The sequence below is a fragment of the Oenanthe melanoleuca genome, chromosome 8, assembly GCF_029582105.1.
Source record: "Oenanthe melanoleuca isolate GR-GAL-2019-014 chromosome 8, OMel1.0, whole genome shotgun sequence".
NCBI lineage: Eukaryota > Metazoa > Chordata > Aves > Passeriformes > Muscicapidae > Oenanthe > Oenanthe melanoleuca.
This window is the reverse complement of record NC_079342.1, coordinates 22,651,219-22,671,356: the sequence shown is the minus strand read 5'-3', so window position 1 is coordinate 22,671,356 and position 20,138 is coordinate 22,651,219. Positions and strand designations below refer to the sequence as shown.

General features: G+C 42.9%; 1 protein-coding gene across 1 annotated transcript in view; it reads right to left on the bottom strand.

The window, feature by feature from the left end:
• The window catches only part of RGL1 (ral guanine nucleotide dissociation stimulator like 1), a 51,146-nt gene extending 31,598 nt beyond the window's left edge, over positions 1-19,548 (bottom strand). Inside the window, exons 1-2 of the mRNA XM_056497281.1 lie at positions 19,385-19,548; positions 18,051-18,161 (exon numbers count right to left, since the gene is read on the bottom strand). Coding sequence (XP_056353256.1) covers positions 18,051-18,161; positions 19,385-19,411 — 138 coding nt within the window. The 5' untranslated portion in view covers positions 19,412-19,548. The remainder of the gene's footprint in view (positions 1-18,050; positions 18,162-19,384) is intronic.
• Between the last annotated feature and the right edge of the window lie 590 nt (positions 19,549-20,138).

Genomic DNA, 20,138 nt, shown 5'->3' with positions numbered 1-20,138 from the left:
CACACAAAGAGTAATATTACTGAAGGGAAAAAAAGTGATAATTCAATGTTTCATTTAACTTCTGAATAAACATGAAAATTGACCATATCTTAAGCACTGGCACTTGTGATTCCCTTGCTGAAAATACCAACTTTGGGGTGTCACACAGAACCTGAGGTCAGAACATATTTGGTGCAAAAACATTTCAAGATACTTTTGCAAGCAGGGTATCAAACTTATTTTGCAAACAAGGCATTCTAACATTCCACTTTTCTCTTAGAGTTTCCAATTGCCACAATATTTGTTCATAAATCTAGGGTTTGGGATTGTGTGTGGGTATGTTTTTTAAACACCATTTGTTTTAAATGCTTACAGCCTGCTTGGAGTCTGAAATAACATTTCCTTAAATTATGCCATTATTTAGAAGGCAGTTCAGGAAAGTATTTTTGTAACTGGTTTAAATCCTCTTTGGCAAAGTATGTGGGATAAAAATGGGATTATAAATACAAAACATCCAGTATTTACTCAAACATCTTGATACTGAGGGCACGAAGACAGCATGTTAATAACAGTCACTACCAAACCTGGCTCAGGACACTGACCAAAGACAAAGGAAAAAAAAATCATCATTAATAAGATAATTAAGAAGATATATCCCACCCACTTCCTATTTACATCACTACCCTCCACTGCTTTGGTATTGTTTCTAATAGATATCCTTCTCAGTTTTAAACAATATAGATGTCTTTAACATTATTCTAAAGTTCTGTCTCTAATTTACAAAACTCTGCTATCTCATTTCCCAGATTAATGAGATCCAACAAACCCTTGCTGCAACATTAAAACACAACATTACTGTCTGTATTTAAAAAATAAAAAAACCAAAACAGACTAGACAGGGAAATATTTTGCTACATTTTGTTCTTTGGATCAAATGGCTTTTAAAAAGTTGTATAACTTGTAATATATCTGACTTAAAGGTGCATCTGGAAATATATGAATGATAAAAATTAACTAAAAGTGTACCTGGAATTATGTATGACACTGTCATTTTAGAAACATTATTAACAGGATATGTTGTCACCGCTATGTAACTCTCTTATATTAAAATTTTTCCTTAAGCAAAACCTGGTTGCATTAAAAAAAAAAAAAAATGCAATTTTCTTGCTAACTCTTTCTCTTACAATTATGATACACTTTTGAAAATAACTAGTTACACAATACAACCACTTTCAGACAGGGAAGGAAGTCTGCACCACTGTATTTAACTCTTTATTTTTGATCCAGCACATTACCCCACTCACAGTGTAATGGTTTATGGGCATATTTTCTCAGGGCACATAAAATTCTCTCGTTCTCTCATGTGAATATATCCAAAACAAGGGCAGAATCTGCTTTCAAGACTGATACACTAACAAAATTTTCCATTAATTGCAACACTAGAACTTCCCCAAGACATCATGTTGGGAGAATGTTAAAAAGAAACAAAATCCAAAAAAAATCCCACTAAAGCAAAACAAAACCGACCCAGTTTCTGAAAAATCTAAAACTTTGTCAGCAAAACATCAAACTGTTAGAAATCATTGTGAGAGTTTTGGGATTGCTTGTATTTGTATTATTTCAGCAATTCTGCCTGTAAAAGGAAAAGGGACTTGGCAGACAAGCTGAATAACAGGCTTTGAGAATAAGACCTTGTGGGCTGAGTTTCATGCTAACAGGAAACTGCTCAGTCTGGATTTAATCAAGAGGGCATCTCTTCACTGACACAACCAGGCTACCCAAAGGCAAAGGAGTTTTCATGTTTGCTTTAGAGCTTTCTGCTCAGAGGAACACTCCACTCACTGTCATGAAAAAACATCCCTAAAGCTCTTTGCGATTTTTAACAGCGGTGCAGGGTGACCACTGTTAGTGGTACCAACAAATGACACCAGTTTTGCACTGTTTTGTGCATCTAAAGAACAATAAAAGCTCTCTAGCTCTTCTTTGTCTCCTTCAGCACTGTCTCCAGCAGTCTAACAGAGAACTCAATATTTCAGGGCTTTTTCTCGGTCCTATAAAACAAACAGATACAGCATTTATTAGTCTGATATATGTCTTTTAATAGCTCACTTTGATTTCTCAGGCAACAGATTAACCTTGATAATCTGCAAGTGTAAGTGATGAGCAAGTAGCTTCCTACAAGACAGACAGCATCTTTCAAAAGCAAATGTAGGAAGATTAAATGGAGGTATATCCTTGCAAATCCTTATTTTCTGAGGCTGAGTGTGTACTAATGCAGTGTAATTCCAACAACTTTACTAACCCTTGGCAATGCTGTACCTTTGGAGGGGCCCACTGTCTTTAAGGTGATCATCTTACAGCTTTACAGCACAAAACATTACCTACATACACAGTTCTTGCTGAAACAGGAGAGCTCTGTGCAGACCAAAACACATCCAGGCTGAAAAGCTTCCTCCAAACACTACCTGTTAAGCTCCAGTGGGAATATAAATTAACTATAAAGGCCACCATTGCCTGAATAAGTGCTACAGCCTAGCAAGAGGGATTAGAGACTCAAGATAAAAAGGAAAGTTTAAAACTCTGCTCAGTACAGAACCAGGCTGCTACCCAAACAAGCATACAGAACTGTAGTGATTGTTTTAGACAGCACTGGAAACAATTGCTTTCACCCAAAAAAACCCACTGCTGTACAGGATTTTTCCAATGCAAATATTATCTGTTGAGATTCTGGAAGTGAGACTCGTGGAATGAAATTAATCTAATTGTTTTTCATTATGCAGACTGGAAAAAAATACTAAAACAACTGGGATGAACAGTAAGAAAAGGAGATAGCAAATATTCTTCAGGCTCAGTCATTTGAAACATTACCACTCCACTAAAGATTTGTTTTATTCAGAAATTCTGCAGTTATTTTCAGGAGCATCTAACTAACACTTTAAAAATCTGTCAAAATTGGTAAAAATGCATTTAAATGCTTTTCACTTTCCTTGAAGCTTACAGCTTTTCCAGATGGAGAGTTTTCCACTCTGTTTTTATTAACTTACTGGACAGGCACCCTATCTGGAAAAAAAAGTGCCAGAAGTGCAGTAACATGTACATTAACTCAAAATAAAGCACTCCAATCAAGATTGTCACTGTTTATCTAAATATGAGTCTACTTTAACCTTCTGAAAGTAGGAATTAGATGCTCTCTGTGATTTAAACTTTATTTTTTTCACATTGCTTCCTTACACACACATCTTTAATATCTACACTCATCTTCGGGGGAAATAAAAAAATAGGGGAAATGGAATGGAATGATTGAACTTGAAAAGCTCCAGAAATACAAGCATCCATAATGCCATAAAATACCCTTCATTTAACATGCAGACACACATCATTAAAGAAAACAGCAAGACAGATGAAATTGAGTTGTCTTTGTCAAGTATTTAGATAAAGAACAACTGCAAAGACATTGACAACTTTTCTGACCAAGCGTTTCCTTGCAGCAAAGGCGCTGATGGAGTTTATAGCGGAGGAGAGGGACAGACAGACAGACTCCCAACTCCACCACATGACCTTTGAACAAAAAACCCCTCTGAGAAGCGCCGATTTTGCCCAAACAATGCCACAAGCAGCGCCGGGGTTAATCTTATCGAGCAGAGTCACAAGTATTTGTGTGGTTTTGGGGCAGGCCGCTCCCGCCCGCCTCAGGCCTGAGGGACCGCGCTGCGCCCCGGGCCCCGCTGCCGGCACCGGGAAAATGCGGAATTAAAAATGAATTCCAGCCTTGGAACGCCTGGCCGGCTCTGCAGGGCTTGGGTGGCCAGCGCTGCACGGCCCGCTGACAAAGGCAGATGCTTTTATCCTACAGCACACTGGGAGATGAAATGAAATCAAATTACTCCAGAGCTCCCCACAGAACTCCCTCCACTTCACTCTCAACCAAACCAAACAACAAACAAACAAATTTTAAAAGAAAAATAAAAACAAGACCCACGAAAACCAGAACTCTGCACACTGACTGCGCCAAACTCAGAAGCCAAAATAAGTTTACGAACTCTTTGCTAAGCTCCGAAAAGGAGGGGGATTCCTGGATTTCCAAAGCTCCACCCTTTTCCTTTCCTTCCCTGCCACATAAATACCCGTTCTTGGCAGCGAGCCAGAGTTTCCAACACCAATTAATTCCACGATCATGACACAAAAGGATTCTTGTTTGTTCTCAGAGCCCACGGCCTGCCTGGTGTCTGTCCCAAGCGCCGCCACAAAAGCTGGGGGGCAGATTTAGAGGGAAAAAGAGAAAAGGAAAAAAAGCCTCTTACACAAATGCTGCTGCTCAGTTAGAAGCTTTTCACTCGGACCTTGCAGCTACTTAAAGCCACTCTGCGGAAAAGAAGAAACGAGGCATTCCATGGTGCTGAGCTGTGCATTCTCTCACCTTCTGAAGCGATGCAAATTTACACTCATTTAGATATCGGCGAATTTTGTGGGACCAGCTCTACTTGAATCAAAGCAAAAGTAAAAAAGCCTAATTCACAAACCACCTCTCCCTGCGCGCATCTAAAGGAGTTTTAGCAAGTGCATTACTAAATTGAATCTTCACAGAGGTCTAGGTTAAAACGGCATTGTGCAGCTCTAACAAATGTTGGTGCTTATCCAGCCACGGGAACATAGAAATTCCTGAATTTACCCACTCAGAAACATCTGTGCAGCAAAGGAACGGAGCCATATTATTCACGGAGAATTAAGTCATCCAGGAGCTTCAGTGTGCAGCATACAAGGTTTTTAAAGAAAATAAAAATCACCTGAACAGCTCCAGATCTCCATCTCTACCTTGTACAATTTATGCATTTCCCCTCATTTCCTACCTACAAATGGTCCCTCTTGTCCTGCCTATCATCTCTCCTGCTAGAAAGACTTTTAACAAAACCAATACAAGGCCTCTCACTCTTTTCTCTGTGATTTGGTGTCATCATGGAGTTAACTGAACCTGAATCATCAGATTATTGATGTTTCTTTTTTGTTTGTCGTGTTTCACACATCTGCAGTTCACCATAACACTGTTCCCTCTTAGGCATGCCAGGGATGTATAATTTTCATAACTTGTATTATTAAATATTCCTTGTGGTGGTTTTGATCGGACACTGAAGCTTAGCAAGTTCCTAATTTAAAACTGAAAAGCAAGAAAAAGAAACCAGTAAGTCAGGTAAGACTCTTAGTCATGTGCATCTTACATGGTTAGAGGAACAGCTGTCATCAAATGACATTTACTAACACTCCAGTAAATACAAGTGTCCCATACTATCTTTCCAAAGCCCTTCTGTATTGGAAGAAAATTATTCATAAAACTCAGTATCCTCCTCTCTTCAGTGCCCAGAAACACCAAAATGTCCAACCCCCAAACCAAGCAGTAAATAAATATTCTTAATAATAAACAGCTAAGTGAGCAGAGCACCAGGATGAAGGCAAGGAAATGGGTTTTAGTGCCCATTTTGGCAGTACAATCAGCTCGTTTTCTAAGATATTTTGACTTCTGAAGCCAAAGGAAGTGTTACACTGTGTCTCCTTGAGAGAAAAGCTCTACAAAGTGTCCTGGGACTTGCATAAAGCAAGCAGTGATTAATTGTGAAAACAACTAACAGCTTTTCCAGGTATGGATTACAGAAGGTCCCTAAGGAGGTAAAGGCAGCTGAGACAGCTCCCCAGTGCCTCACAAATTGTAACTACTGCTCCTGCTCACAGCCTTTATCTTAACTCCTCTTCCTCCTTCCCCACACTCTCACAGCTTCCTGGAAATCTGGAGGTGCCAAAGCCCCAGGAACCATTACTGGAACCATAAGGGAGAAGAGGTGCTGAGCAAAGAAAACAAGCATAAAAGGTGGCTGACAGCTCAAACATTTCACTGGAGTCTGAAACAGCTTCTTGTGATTCTGGTTACAGATTACAGGGATAGGTACAGTGCACCTGCCCTCTGACAAATACTGAGAGGTTCAACCTCATCACACAGCAAATTCTGTATTTATATACAGTGTTTCTAAGCTACCTTGATGTTAAAAATGACAACTCTATGCCTACCCTTAGAAATGCCAGAGGAAAGCTATTATTTAAATATTATTTAAATTGTTCAAAGCTCTTTGCCATGCTTCTTTCATGAAAAATGCTGAAATACGCTGTCATTTTAAAATAAATATCAAGCATAGCAAAAAGAGGGGATGATTGATATTAGCACTAACACAGTCAGACAGATTTCATATGGTATCATGATTTTTGACTACCAACAGAATACTTGTCCTGTGACAAGTAACACTATTTTCTATCTCCTTCCAGAAATGTAATTCAAATTAATTGTGGAGCTCATCATCACTTTCTGCTCAGTCAGTAGAAACAAAGAAGGTCCTGTATGAGGCAGCAGGCAACAGTGCTAAATTCAAAATGGATTTAAGGATGCCACAAGTAATAATTCTGTTGCATAATAGTAGCACAAATGCATATTACATAACCCAAAAATGCTTTTATTCATCCTAATTGTACTGTTGGCTCTCTTTCACACTGTAAAGCTTGCTCAAGCAGTACACAGAAATTAAATTTATACTGAGTCATGAAATCAGTGTAAACTGCCACTGTATCCAGTGTAAACAACAAGGCAAGAGAGAAATTAGTAATAGTATGAATAGGTGGAAATTAAACATGTAGGTGAGGGGAGATGAAATGCCCTCTGACAGAGGAGAAAATACTTAGAAGAAGACTGATTCATATTTTAAAGTAAACTGAACTTGGAACAATGTATTTTTGTGGAACAACAGATACCCAAGAAATGCTGTTACACGTCTCATAATAATTACTGTGAGCAATATTTAATGCCAAATTTTTCTAAGCTTTTTAGAAGAAATAGGTTAGCAGTCAGTAACCACTTTTATGACTGTAGCACGAAAACATACCTAAACTGTGTTATAAACTTCATTTCCATGGCTGTTCTTTTTTACTACCCTTTGTTTTAAACCTAAGAGGCCTCTCCAGGGTGGGGTCTGAGGAGAAAAAGCAGCAATAGGAAGTTAATGTTTCCTAATATTAAGTGTTACCAGCTTGAATACTTATTTACATGCTGTAAGAATCCAAAAATATTAGCACTAGTCCAGGCCAAACTGCATTTTTATTATTTATCTAGACATCACAGGGGTGAAGCATGGTATCTGCTGGTGTTCTTCTCCTGCATGCACCCCCCTAGAGAACCAGGGAGTGACTGTGCTTGGCTACAAGTGTGTCTGCAAGGGATGGCAACATCCTTGCCCCTGTTGTACAGGTATTTTCTCCGTGAGGAATTCTGCTTTTCACCACACCAAGAGAAGCATGTGACAGCTGAACTACCACACACCTACACGAATGACTGTGTTCTCCTGACTGGAGCACCAGCCAGGAACCCTCCTCCTCTTCTGCCCCAGCACAAAGGGTGTGAGCTGGCCCTGGACCCGCTGCAGATACTTGTTTTGGTTCAAGAATGCTGCATTGCACTTGGACTGAAATCCTTAGGCAATGGATGTGAATCAAAACACATAATTATGTGGAAGTATTGAGTCAGAATGCAAAGTATAGCTTATAAGTAAGGGGGGGTCGAAAGCCAGATAAATCAGAAGCTGTCCACATCGGTTTGATTTTTCTTCTTTTTTGCAGTTGTTGTTTAACTACCCACCAGGAGTTAATAGCATACCTCTGCTCTTCCCTGTCCTGTTCTCCCTGACCACCTGATGTTTTCCTGAACAAAGTGCCTGTTTTTGCAGGAAGAATGCAAGCCTCATGCTTTAAGTAAGTGTGCAAGAGTTCATTCACATTTTCTGTGCTCCAGGGAGCCAGCAGCCTGAGCACAGCCAGAATCAATCCGAAGCACTCCACGGCAGGAATGCAAAGCCCTAAGATCTGCCTTCCAAGTGAAACACGTTGTTGTTACTCATGGGGCATTTCCAACAGCAGCACAATGGCTGCCATCTCCAAACCAGAACACCCGCCCTGCCCTAAAGGGCTTCTACTCTAAGAAACACGAAATGCATCAGAAGTACAGCCAGAGATTACTACAAACCAAGCAAACAGAAGCAGAGGTATAGTTTCATAATAATTCTCTTGCTGTATTTGCATGGAATATTTAAACCAGGTTTCAAATGCACCTCAGGAGTATTTAGTTAATTAATCTCTTTTGCACTGAAGACAACAGCTAATCCGGATGGGTGTACTGACTTGTTTGCATCCCAACACCAACACATCTCTGAAATGTTACAAACCTCAGCTGACAAGCTCTATCCACAGGAATTCTCTAAACAACTGAAGGACATTCTGTGTTCAACTCGACTCAAAACAAACTCAATTTACTCAATACATGCAAGCTTGTGTGGGGCATAAACTATATTTAGGAGGGAATAAAACCCCAGCTAACTCTTACATGATGGTGCATTTCTGCTTTAGGATTTACAGATACTAACAAGGAGCCACTGGGATCTGGCAGTCTAATGAGATCTACCACAAGTCTCCAGTTTGAAGCCCAAGGGCTATCTCAAAGCATTTAGTCATTCCCTGTTGTTCAATCATTCTGAGATATTTCAATGGGAAATGCCACTTAGTAATAAAAACATGTTGTTTTACTTGCACAAAGAGCCCATGGACTCCCCAGAAAGGAAGAAATAGCTACTGACTGGAAGAAAGGTTGAGTCTCCATAGTGAGAAAGGCAGTACAAATCAGGTGAAGGGGTGGGAGAAAAGAAAATAATGCTTTAAATTGCTTTCAGACCAAGAAAGGTGGAAAGAACATAAGAGAAGAAATAGATGAAATACACTATAATAACAGGATTAGTCCACTTGAAATGCCTACACCTCCTTAGTGCCATTGTGACCCAGGGGCAGCACTGGTGGCTGCTGTCACAGCCATGGAGGTGGCACAGAGGAAAAAGTCAGAACTCCATCAGTCTGCAACCCAGCAGATCAAAAGGTTAGTGAATGTCACCATGCAAAGTGGCACAAAGCTTCACAGCTGAGGTGGAGCTGCCAAAATCTCATTTTGATTGCCAAAGCTGCTGAAGGTGAGATATGCTCTGATGTACAACAGATGGCTTATGCAATTAAATGGGGATAAATGTGAGGCCAGAAAAAAAGTCTGCTGAAAGTCCCACTCTCAGAGGTCCCACTGTGACACAGAGATCCAAGAAAAGACCTGAAGGCTTACAGTAGGTAGAACATTACATATTTCAGCACAATGCTTGGAAGTGACAACAAAAAGCAAACACAAACACAAAACACACACACAAAAAAGTCTGAGGAGCCCACACGTAGAGTACCATGTTCTGCTCAAGCTGCCTCCTTTTTAAAGCAGGGACTGTGAAGCTGAATGGGGTAAAGCAAAGGGCAACCCACACAATCCCTACTTTTGCAGAGTCTAAAACTACACAGATGCAAACTTTTGCTTTATACACATAAAAAAGAGCAAGATCTGAGCACCCAGAGTTCTCCTTAACCAGGAGGAGGTTGCAGGGCTGCTGGAAAACAAACCCACACCAAACTCCTGGACCATGTGGCAATATGGCCCTGACACCTCCTGGACATTAAAATCCTCAAGATTCTTTTGATAAGTACCTGTGTTCAATCTTATTGTCCCTCATCAAACATTTGCTGCAAATAAATTGAAACCAGAACTTTATAAACAGCCACACATAATCATTGTCATTTTAAACTATACTAGAGGTTTTCCCTCCTCTAACAATGGCCAGATGCTAGAGAGGAAGGTGAAGAAATAACACACCCATAACATCCAGAATAACAAGTCTAAAGGAAAAGGCCATACTTAGCTTCAGGATATGTTTGTTTTATCCCTAAATCACAAAAATTAATGTCTTGTGTTTTGAATCTCATGCATTTGTTCTCATTATTTAAACATTCGATCCTCTCTGAATCCTTCTGGACTTGGTTGGACACAAAATTACTTCTGCCAGCAGCAAGTCCCTTCAGGTTAATTACACACAATGTCAAATCACTAATTTCTTTCCCCCCTTGTTTTCAAAACCACTCTGGTCCCTTCTCTACTCACCATTTTGAAGGCTTTTCCTATATCTTCCTATTCATTGCCAGAATGGAGCCTCAGTTCTGTGAGGATTTATTGTTAAACTCACACATCAACACCAGTTGCACCAAGACACAAATATAACAGTCCTCACATTTTTGGTGTTCTCAAATCCCTTTCCACCCATAGATTCCAGTTTTCCCACCTTTGAGATGAGGGAACAAGCACCAGGAACTAGTGAGGAGTTACTGTCATCTCCCTAACAGTATTTTCTAAGGTTCCCTTCACTCTCCTGTTCCTTGCTGTAACTTAATATCTGAGCTTCCTTTCACAACTGCTGTTGCATGGGGGGCAAATGCTTCCACAGAACCCTGGACTCTCAGAAGGCCAGGTCTTCTCCCCAGGTGGTTTGAATTAACTCACTTCTGGTCCTAAATTGTTTCCATGTGCTGCTGTGCCTTGCTAAGCAGCTGCTCCTTGCTGCATGTTTCACATGTGAAGAAGATAACATGTGATAACACTATGAAGCCACTAAATAAATATTACCACGCAGCTCTGACAGCTAATCCATCTCCCCCAACTTTTTTAATGGTTCAAACCCTCCAGCAGCCTCAAAACCCCAGTCTTTTTGAAGTCACATTGTCCCAGAAACACTTTTTTCCCCCATCTCCTTCCCACCTTCCCAATGAAAGGGGAATCTCCCAAACCCAGGTCACAGCACTGAGGCTGAGTTTTAATCCCTACCCAAACCCTACTTTGGTGCTGTGTTGCATTACAACATCCAACATAGTCAGTCTGGAGAAAATCTGCAGCCATGCTTTGAAAGTTATCCGGGTGAAAGGTGCTGTAAGAATGCAAGACCATTATCACTTCACTTGGATATGTTTCTGCTTTCCTTGCAGTCCCTAAATTGTCACCAAGTGGTGGCATGGATTGTCCAAAACATGTAATTCCTCACTATGGCTTTAAAACTTTATTTAAATTAAAAACAAACAAACAAACAAAAAAAAACCCACAAACCACACATCCTCATATATCAATAAAATTCTTATTTCATAAGGTACAAAAACTTAAAACAGACTTTGTACTTGAGCCCTACATGCACCACCCAGGAAGAATTACAAGTCACTTCTGAAGAGCTTGTATGGCCACTGAACATACATTTTTGGGTGAATCAAGGGCAAAAGTACTTTTGGGAGACTGCAGGAGCAAACTGTGACACCTTCCCAGAGACAACTGCTGGTGAGCTGCTCAATGCTTCAGTAATGAGGTTCCAATTCCCTTTAGGAATCGTCTTTTACAATCTCTGATACTATCTTAATGTGGTATTAACACTAAGACATCACACACCTTTTGTCCCTGCTTTACAAGACACTACACAGTGACTACACAAAGAAAAGCAAGAGCAGGAGCCACACCAAGTTAGCATTTATTTACCCTGTTACACAAAATAACCCTGTTTTCTCCAGGGGGCTAAGCCATGATCTGGCTACTTTGTGCTGGCTTCTTCACACAGGTGCACCCCCTTACAGTGCTGGCTGAAGGAAATTATATGTTTAAAAAACGGCAGTAGCCAAAGATGCAAAGTTCAAAGCAATGCATTTACACACATATTTTTAATTAGCTTTACCAAGGTTAAATTTAAATCCAAGTGTGACTAACGTACTTGAAATGCTTCAGCCTGTTCCTTAAATGAAGGCATCAGAACCCAAACAGTGAAACTAATGGTTTCTCCAGGCTGTTCTCTGTACAACATCTCAGTCCAGTTCATGTGCTGCATCTCACAGGCCTTCCAATGACACATAGCTACATTCCTTGCCAACTCTTCCTTAACCAAACAAGTGACCTAGATCTAGCAGTCAGAAATAAAGTGCCAGTTCCTTTGCAGAGCAAGCAAAATTTGGGGGTTATTCCTTTCCCTTACTGCTTTAAAAAGCAAGCAAGATAACATTCAGTGATGTCAGCAGCAAGACCTTAAGGCACTGGAATTTAGGGAGAACCTGTAGCATCCAAGTAGCAGAGTTTAAAAAAACAGTCATCCTGGCTGTCAGAGGAATTCCCAGGGAAAAGCAATTACAGCACAGGATGTCATTCTAATCCTGCATGTCACAGGTAAATGCCAAGGGCAAGTTTTGCCCATGAGCAGGCTGGCTGGGAGATATCCAAAATGCAGATACACACAACCAGTGCAGCAACAGAACAGTCTCCAGCAGCTTTACTCAAGAGGCTCCCTTAACTCTTATTATTCCACTTCATGTAAGAATCATTAGCAAGAGGTGCCCCTGCACAGGCCCAGGAAGGGAAGCTGTCCTGTCTCTCCCTAGCTCTTCATGGCTGTGCCAGGGTATCCCAGCCCTAAACTCAGCCTTTGTAACACCCCAGGATTAAAGCACTGCCACCCTTTGGCAGCTTGGATTGGGAGGTTTTACACTCAACTGAGAGCATAACACTGTGCCACAAAGCCAGTCACCCTTCTAATTATGCATTTTGGATTTGGAACTGGGAAAGTAATGGACAGTAATCGTTCAGGCTTCCTTTTTAAACCTCTTAATAGGCTCAGTTTCCATTTTTGAGTGTCTGTTGCACACACAGACTCTATTAACCAGCTGATGACTATATCCAAGTCTGCTACTTAGGATATCCCTGGAGCCTAAACCAGGAAGCAAGGAGAAAAATACTCCATGAGAAGTCATTAATAAGGGCTGTGAATAGTACCATGGTACTATTACACCCACAACTGAAGGAAGGACAGGAGGAAAGAGCCTCCTCCAAACCAGAAGACAAGCTGAGTGAGATGCCAAAGCTTTCTTTTGGGTAACTGTGTAAATGTCTACAGGTAAAATCATCCAGTTCTCTCTGAATACGCTACTTTGTGGGTGTCCATCTTCCCCCAAGCAAGACCAGTGTGAGCACACCCCATCCTTCTTCCTTCTCCAAGACAGCCCCTCAGACACTGGAGAGGACACAGCACAGCTCAGTTTCCATAGGAAGCCTGTCACTCCTTTTCTACTTCTGCCCAATATATGACCAGAACTATACCCTGGCCTTGGTCTGGACAGTCAGGACAGGCTGAGGGAGCCTGATTAAAGAGTGCTTTAGCCAAAAGTGACCAACACAGGCTCTAAATCAAGAGACAAAGCAGCAAGCTGCAGCAAGGACAATGATCAGCCAAGCCCTTGGCTGCTGCTTCCACAGGAAACTGCACTCGACCAGAACATCTGGGATCTAAGGGTAAGATGAGAAAGAAATCACAGAGCTGGCTCTGAAGGGTATGTGGGAGGGCAGGAGCAGGCTCAGAGAAAATGTGAGGTTTTTCTTCTTCCTAAATGTTGATGATTCCAGGCACCACTTAAATCTCAACCCATAGTTACGAGGCCTGTGCTGGAAAGAAAGAAATCCAGACTAAAGCTTCTTTTCTGACAGATTGATGAAGGCAGAGAGATGGTTGTGTCCCAGCTCCCAACTGGGATACACATTAGTTAGCCACAAGTTTTTGCAATGTTTTTCTGTCTGAACTCTCCAGCACAAATTTCCTGCCAATGTATGTGACAGTGGAAGTGTTTAGAAGCCAAGCTTGTGGTCACATGCAGTTTTACGTGAAAGGAAATCACTCACACTAAATTAAAAAAAAAATAAATATATATATATATAATTTTTAAAAATTAAAAATTTAATTTTAAAACATCACAAAATTTAATTTTAAAACACCACAAAATTAATTCCCAGAAAAGGTAATTATCAAATAACAGCAGTGCTAAGAAAACACAAATATTAAGTGACAGATTTGCTACTTTTCAGCTTTTCCCTCTTTTAGCATTTTAAGGAACTGAAAAGCACCCTTCTAACAGCAGTTCGTTGACAATTTTGGAAGAACATGTTCTGCTATACACCCAGCATTATAATATTAAGGACATTTTAAGACAAGCTATATTTTGCATCCATCTCTGCCTGAACAAACCCCAGAGACAGAAGTTCAGCTGTAGCCAAAAGGAGTTCCTAAAATCTCTAGATGTGTAATCCATGCCTAATGAAGCCAGGCAGGCTGGCCAGAAGTGAGCAGACTATTTATCTGTTATTTGGATATTTAAGACCCAAAGGAAGAGGAGTCCTTGTCATCCATCAGTAAAGCAAGACCCTTGATGGTGAGGATGGACTCTCAAAGCTCAGCAATCATTTCAGGAGTGGAGAATCACCACTTGGCTTGGAGAACTCCAGCTCCTGGCTGCATTTCCTGGGACCTGCCCCACTAAATACTCACACCATTCATTGTAGGTCTCTTCCTCACTCCTTCCCAGCTGGAGGACTCTATAGGAAAGACATTTGCAGGTACTCAGGAGCCCCTCGTGTCTGAGGGGTTCATTCCTCACCATTCCTCCTCTCCCAGGGCTGGGCGGTGGCCCATCCCTCCCTAACTCCTGCAAGGGGAGATAAAGCACTCCAGCTGCTCAACAGGGGGCTCACAACAGTCACTTCACAGCATTTTCAAACCTCGTTTGCTTTTATTTTAGCAGTCTTGCCCATCTGCCTACACCACACCCCTGTCTCTATTCTTCCTGCACCACTCCTCCCGCTCCCCCAGCACTTCTCCACCCGCTGCTTTTCCCTTCTCCTGGACTGTTTACAGTTTCCCATAGGTCACCACCTGCCCGTGCCATTCCACTGCACTGTCAGCACGCTGCTCCTGGCCACAGAAATTCAGGTATTTAGCGGCTGATCTGCTTTTACATCCACTGTTTGGCTGTTCTTACCTACTTCTGGCTACAGTATGACTCAACTGATCCCTGTTTCATTTCACGGGCACCTGGCTCTCAGTTCAAGATCAAAATCCCTCCAGAACATTTGTCTCTGATGCTTTGGTGCCTTTTCTTCACAATAGCACCATCCTCTTTGACATCCAGCCTCCCTATGGGCTGCATTCACATCCTCAGGGAACGCTGAATCCCAGGCTCTCTGAATTTCCAGGCTTTTTCTGAAAATAAAGTTTTAAAACACAGCATTCTCTTTCTAACCACATCAAATTCCTTGTTGCTCTCCCAAACCTTCCCTTCCAGTTACCAATTTGCCTTTTTCATCAATCTGACATAATGCCATTCAAACTGATGACGATTGTCCACCCCAAATCCTCCTCATCCCCACTTCTGAGCGTGTGCCCTCCATATGTACAAAACTCTACTTCTCCAACCTTTTGTGTCATAAAGGTGTCAGGCCATGTATCTCAGCTTCCATGGCTTTTGCAGCTTGTTCCTCTCTCTCCAGGACCCTGGAGACCTCTCAAAATCTATCCTGAAGACACCAAAACCCACTTTGTTTTTTAAAAAATGCCTTCATGCTTTCTCTGGTTGAATCCATTGTGTTTGGGAGGGATTCTCCCTCAATATTTCTAAGAAGGTACACATGATTTTTGAAGCTTTGACACCAATTATCATCTAAGACATATGTACAGACAATCCTCTTTAAATACCACGTCTGCACATTCTTTTAAGTCAAAACAGTGATTTAGTGCAGCATCTCTGACAATACTGAGCTCCCACTAGAGCTTTTAATATTCCTTAATACTCCAGTGCTTAAAGTCTTAAGCTTCACTAAATATTTAGTGACTAAGTATGTGGTGACAAAAGCAGGGGCTATTATTGACATCCTTTGATGTCTAATATTAAATTTAAAGCTAAGAAATTCAGTGATTATCCAACAGCCTCACACTTCTGAAAGTTTCAGAACTGCTGATGCCTGCTCAAGTGCAGCCTGTTTCTCTTCTCCTTTTGTTAGATGTAGAAGTTTGGAACACAAGAAAGACACTTCTGTGTTTCAGAAGGCAAGTGTTTATGATGCTTGAGTTGGAATCTTATGATTGGCCTTTAAACAATCCATTCTCTCACTACAGGGCCAACCATTCAGTGACCCTGGATGGATTCTTAGGATGGAGAATTTTAAGGAAGGTTTATTAGACTTGACCTGCCACAACAAACCAGGAGAAGCTCAGTGCCTCAGAAGGGTAAGGTAAGTAGACTTTTACAGGATGCAAACTGACACTGAGAAAAAGTTTTTTAAAAAGTAAATTCAGGCATGCATATGATCGATAAGAGTTACTATGTTTGTTAGTGAAGGCTCAATAATTGCTGATGTACAAATAGGTTGTTGACCTTGAGTCTTCCACCTAAGCCTGACTTAGATCACCATCAAAAAAATTAAGACCAACATTGCTAAATCCAACACCCTGTTAATTTAGTGCTAATGAGTTTCAAAGCACAGAAAAAAAATCATAAACCCTTATGAACTTCAGATTAAAAAGCAAATAAACAAAAAAAAGGTCACCTGATGACAGTTCTAAAAAAGACAATTCAGCTTTTCAAAGCCAAAGTGCTGGGGGCAAGGATGGCTCTTCATAAATAATGCTCTGGGTTAGAGGCTATTTATTGATTTCAGGACCACAAAAAAGCCATTAATAAAACAAGATCACAAGAAGAGCTTAAAATACTTTATGTTCTGAAGAGTTTAAGGGAAACAAACAGCCCATATGTTCCAAAATATTTCTAAATAAAATACATAAGATTTGGTTTTTTTGCTCATGAAAGAGGACAACTGGAAGCCAAAGTCACAGATTTATGCCCAGAACAGGTGTGGATTTCTGACACATTGTCTCCCTCTCCAGAAACATTCTAACCTGAAATCAACAACAGCCACAGGAACCTGACAGTCCCTGCCCTGACCTTGCAGTCCCTGGTCCTCCTATGGGGACAGGCAGCATCAGCTGGGAGGATGACCACAGGAACATGCATGTTCCCCTCCTTTGAGAACAGGACCAAGGCCTGGAAAACTCCTTCTATTACAAGGAACAACACAGCCCAAGCAGGAAAAAAATTCTACTTTTCTAAACTATGTTTATGGGACAGACGTATTCAAAATCATCTTCACCTATTACACAAAACCAGCTGGGAAAGTTGCAGGAGCTCAAATATACTTGGTAGTATTTTTCCTGGTAAAAACAGGAGGCAGAAATGGGAAATCTGCCACTCGAAGCACATTTGAAATTATCTGTTCTGATTAGTACTCTGTGTACCTCTTGGAAACATGGGAAGGGGAGACTCTAAGCACTATCTGTATGCAGGACAGAATTTGCTTATTTTTCCCAACTCTGGTTTCATCTCTGCTGTACTGCTTCATGTCACAGGAGCTTCACAAGAAAATGACTGGACATAAATCTCAGGGCAGTTTTAAAAGCCTTTAAAATACCCACATGGTTACTACATCAAGCCAACTTCTTATATTACTGCCTTTGATCCCAAAGAAAAAAATAATAAACATAACAAAACACCATGAAAGTTATAGGCATCTCCTGCAGACCTGGCCCCAAGTGCCACAGCTGCACTGCTTCCAATGAAGTGAGGACATTTTTTATCAGCTGGGGACTTGGCCTGATAAAGGTGAAGGCACTCAGCAGCATGTCAAATGAACTCTGTGCATTTGAGGTCATTTTACTCACCATTAAAGCCTTCATGCTTTGAAAAACAGTACATTGCTGTAATTCTTGCAGAAACACAATTAATTTCTCATCTAGCTAAGGAAGCAATACAGAAATAAGACCCAAGTCAATACTCCCTTAAGTTCAGAGGAAGTTCTGCTGACTTTGAGGGACTTTCACCAGTCAAAATAACATAACTATTTGTTTGAAGACCTGAGATAGGTTCCTAACAGCAGAAACGAGCCATAACAAGTCTGAAATAACTGTTAAATGTTCAGCTATTCGGGCCATAAACTAGGATCCTTATTTCTGCACCAAGAATCACCTGATACAAGGCCACAGCTGGTCAAATTGTTTTTACAGGTCAAGAAAAGAGGAAGAGTCAACACAAGGAGAATGTTATTTCAGATGACCCAGGCAGACGAGCTCAGTGTTTGGTTTGCTCTTTTTGTTTTTTGTTTTTTTTTTTTTTTTTTTTAATAATGAGAGCAGTCAGTGCTAAAAGTTAATATTGTAACAATTCCCGTGGAATTCAGCTGCCTGGAGACGGCTCCGAAGTCCATGAGCCCTCCCAGTTCCCCAGCTAGCCTCACTTACCCCCAGCCACCTCGCTCCTTTGTTGGCAGCCTGCTGAATCTGCACCTTTTTAAGGGTGACATTGTAGACAGCTCCATCTTCTACCTCTTCACCCCCATCCTGAAATGTGGTCTGCCAGGAAAAGGAGAAAGAGAAATAAGATGAAAAGGACTGTTTTCCCCCTCCTGCTGACCGCAATCTATCCCAGGTGCTCTGCTGCTCCAGACAGAGCAGAGGAGGTGGGCAGCACAAAGTAAACACAGCAATCAGAGCAATCCAGGATACCCTTAGGTTGAGGGAACTCTGGAGATATTCTTGGCAAGCTGTCCTTTCCTGTGGTATCGAGGTACCCTGACTTTCCATTTAACTATTTTTCCCAGACTAGCACATATTTTAAATAGTTGCATAAAGTCTTCTAAGGAAAGAGTTTGGTTTTGATTAGCAGTCGTCTCTTTCCTCTCTCCTTTTCTACAGCAATTAATCTCTTTGGCTTTCACTTAGGGAAGGATTCGCACTTTTAAACTGCTGAATTACTTCGCCAGCCTTGAGTCTTTGAAGCTACAGGGCATTTAAAACACAGCTACATTTTAATTCCCTTGAGAAGGAGGGATCCGAAGCGCTTGTGATCTGCTCTTCCAAAAACCTATTATTTCAAGAACAAGAAGAAAACCCAAGCAGCTTTAGAGAGGAGGAGAGAGGGGGAGAGAGAGCGGTGAAAACTCGTAAATAAAAAGCCGAGAAGAATAAAGCAGAGTGCAATGTCTCCCGAATTTCCAGCGAACGTGTGATGTAGGGGCTCCGCTCGGAACCGGGCAGGGCATCGCTGCGCACGGCATATCCCGGTACCAGCACAGCATCGCTGGGCGAGGCAGCCGGGACCGGGCACGGCACCGCCGGCACCGGACGGGCACAGCATCGCCAGGACCGGGCACGGCACCGCTGGCACCGGACCGGGCACAGCATCGCCAGGACCGGGCACGGCACCGCTGGCACCGGACGGGCACAGCATCGCCGGGACCGGGCACGACACCGCTGGCACCGGACGGGCACAGCATCGCCGGGACCGGGCACGGCACCGCTGGCACCGGACGGGCACAGCATCGCCGGGACCGGGCACGGCACCGCTGGCACCGGACGGGCACAGCATCGCCGGGACCGGGCACGGCACCGCTGGCACCGGACGGGCACAGCATCGCCGGGACCGGGCACGGCACCGCTGGCACCGGACGGGCACAGCATCGCCGGGACCGGGCACGGCACCGCTGGCACCGGACGGGCACAGCATCGCCGGGACCGGGCATCGCTGGGCAGCGGGATGGGAGCGCGGCAGGGCAGGGGGCAGGACAGCCGGTTACCATTTTCGCTCTCCACAGCAATTTCATCCTCGGCGGCTTCCCGGGCGCCTGGTGGGACGCGCCGCGCTGCGCTGCGCCCGCCGCGGGCCGGGCCGAGCCGAGCGGAGCCGAGCGGCCCCGGGCTGCGCGGGAGGGACGGGCCGGGGGAGGGACGGACGGACGGACGGACAGGGGGAGGCGGCCGTGCCTGGCGCCGCCTCGGCCCGGCCCGCCCAGGGTTTCCTGTTTACGGCCGGAGCCGCGCTCGGAGCGCTGCTGTCACCGGGTAATCCCGGGTCGGAGCACAGCTCTATCCCGGCTCGGGGCGCCGCTCTGCCACGGCAATCCCGGCCCGGGACACCGCGTCCTGCCCGGCTCCCAGGGAAGCGCCTGCTCCTTATCTCCCTCCATCCCTCCGCTCTCTCCTCTGCCGGTGCCCGGGCAGGGCGGAGGGGAACACGGGCGACCGCGGATCAGGTGTTCGGGCTGCCGTAAGGAAGGAATTTTAAGCTATGCTGAACTTTAAAAAACTTACTTCTGCCAGTTGGGAAGTCAGGAAGTTAAAGGTTTTAGCAAGCGCTGCCGACACTCTCACTTTTATTCTGTATCGCTCCCAAAGAAGCCCCCGTGATCACCTCTGTGGATGCTCTAGCTGTAGTGCTGCGTGCTGACACCACGATCTGAAGACTACCTAAAAACCGCAGTAACTTCGTTGCCTCCTGAGCTGTCTTTAGCTACCTACTTTTTGGGAGTTAAATAGGGATGATTCAAGTGC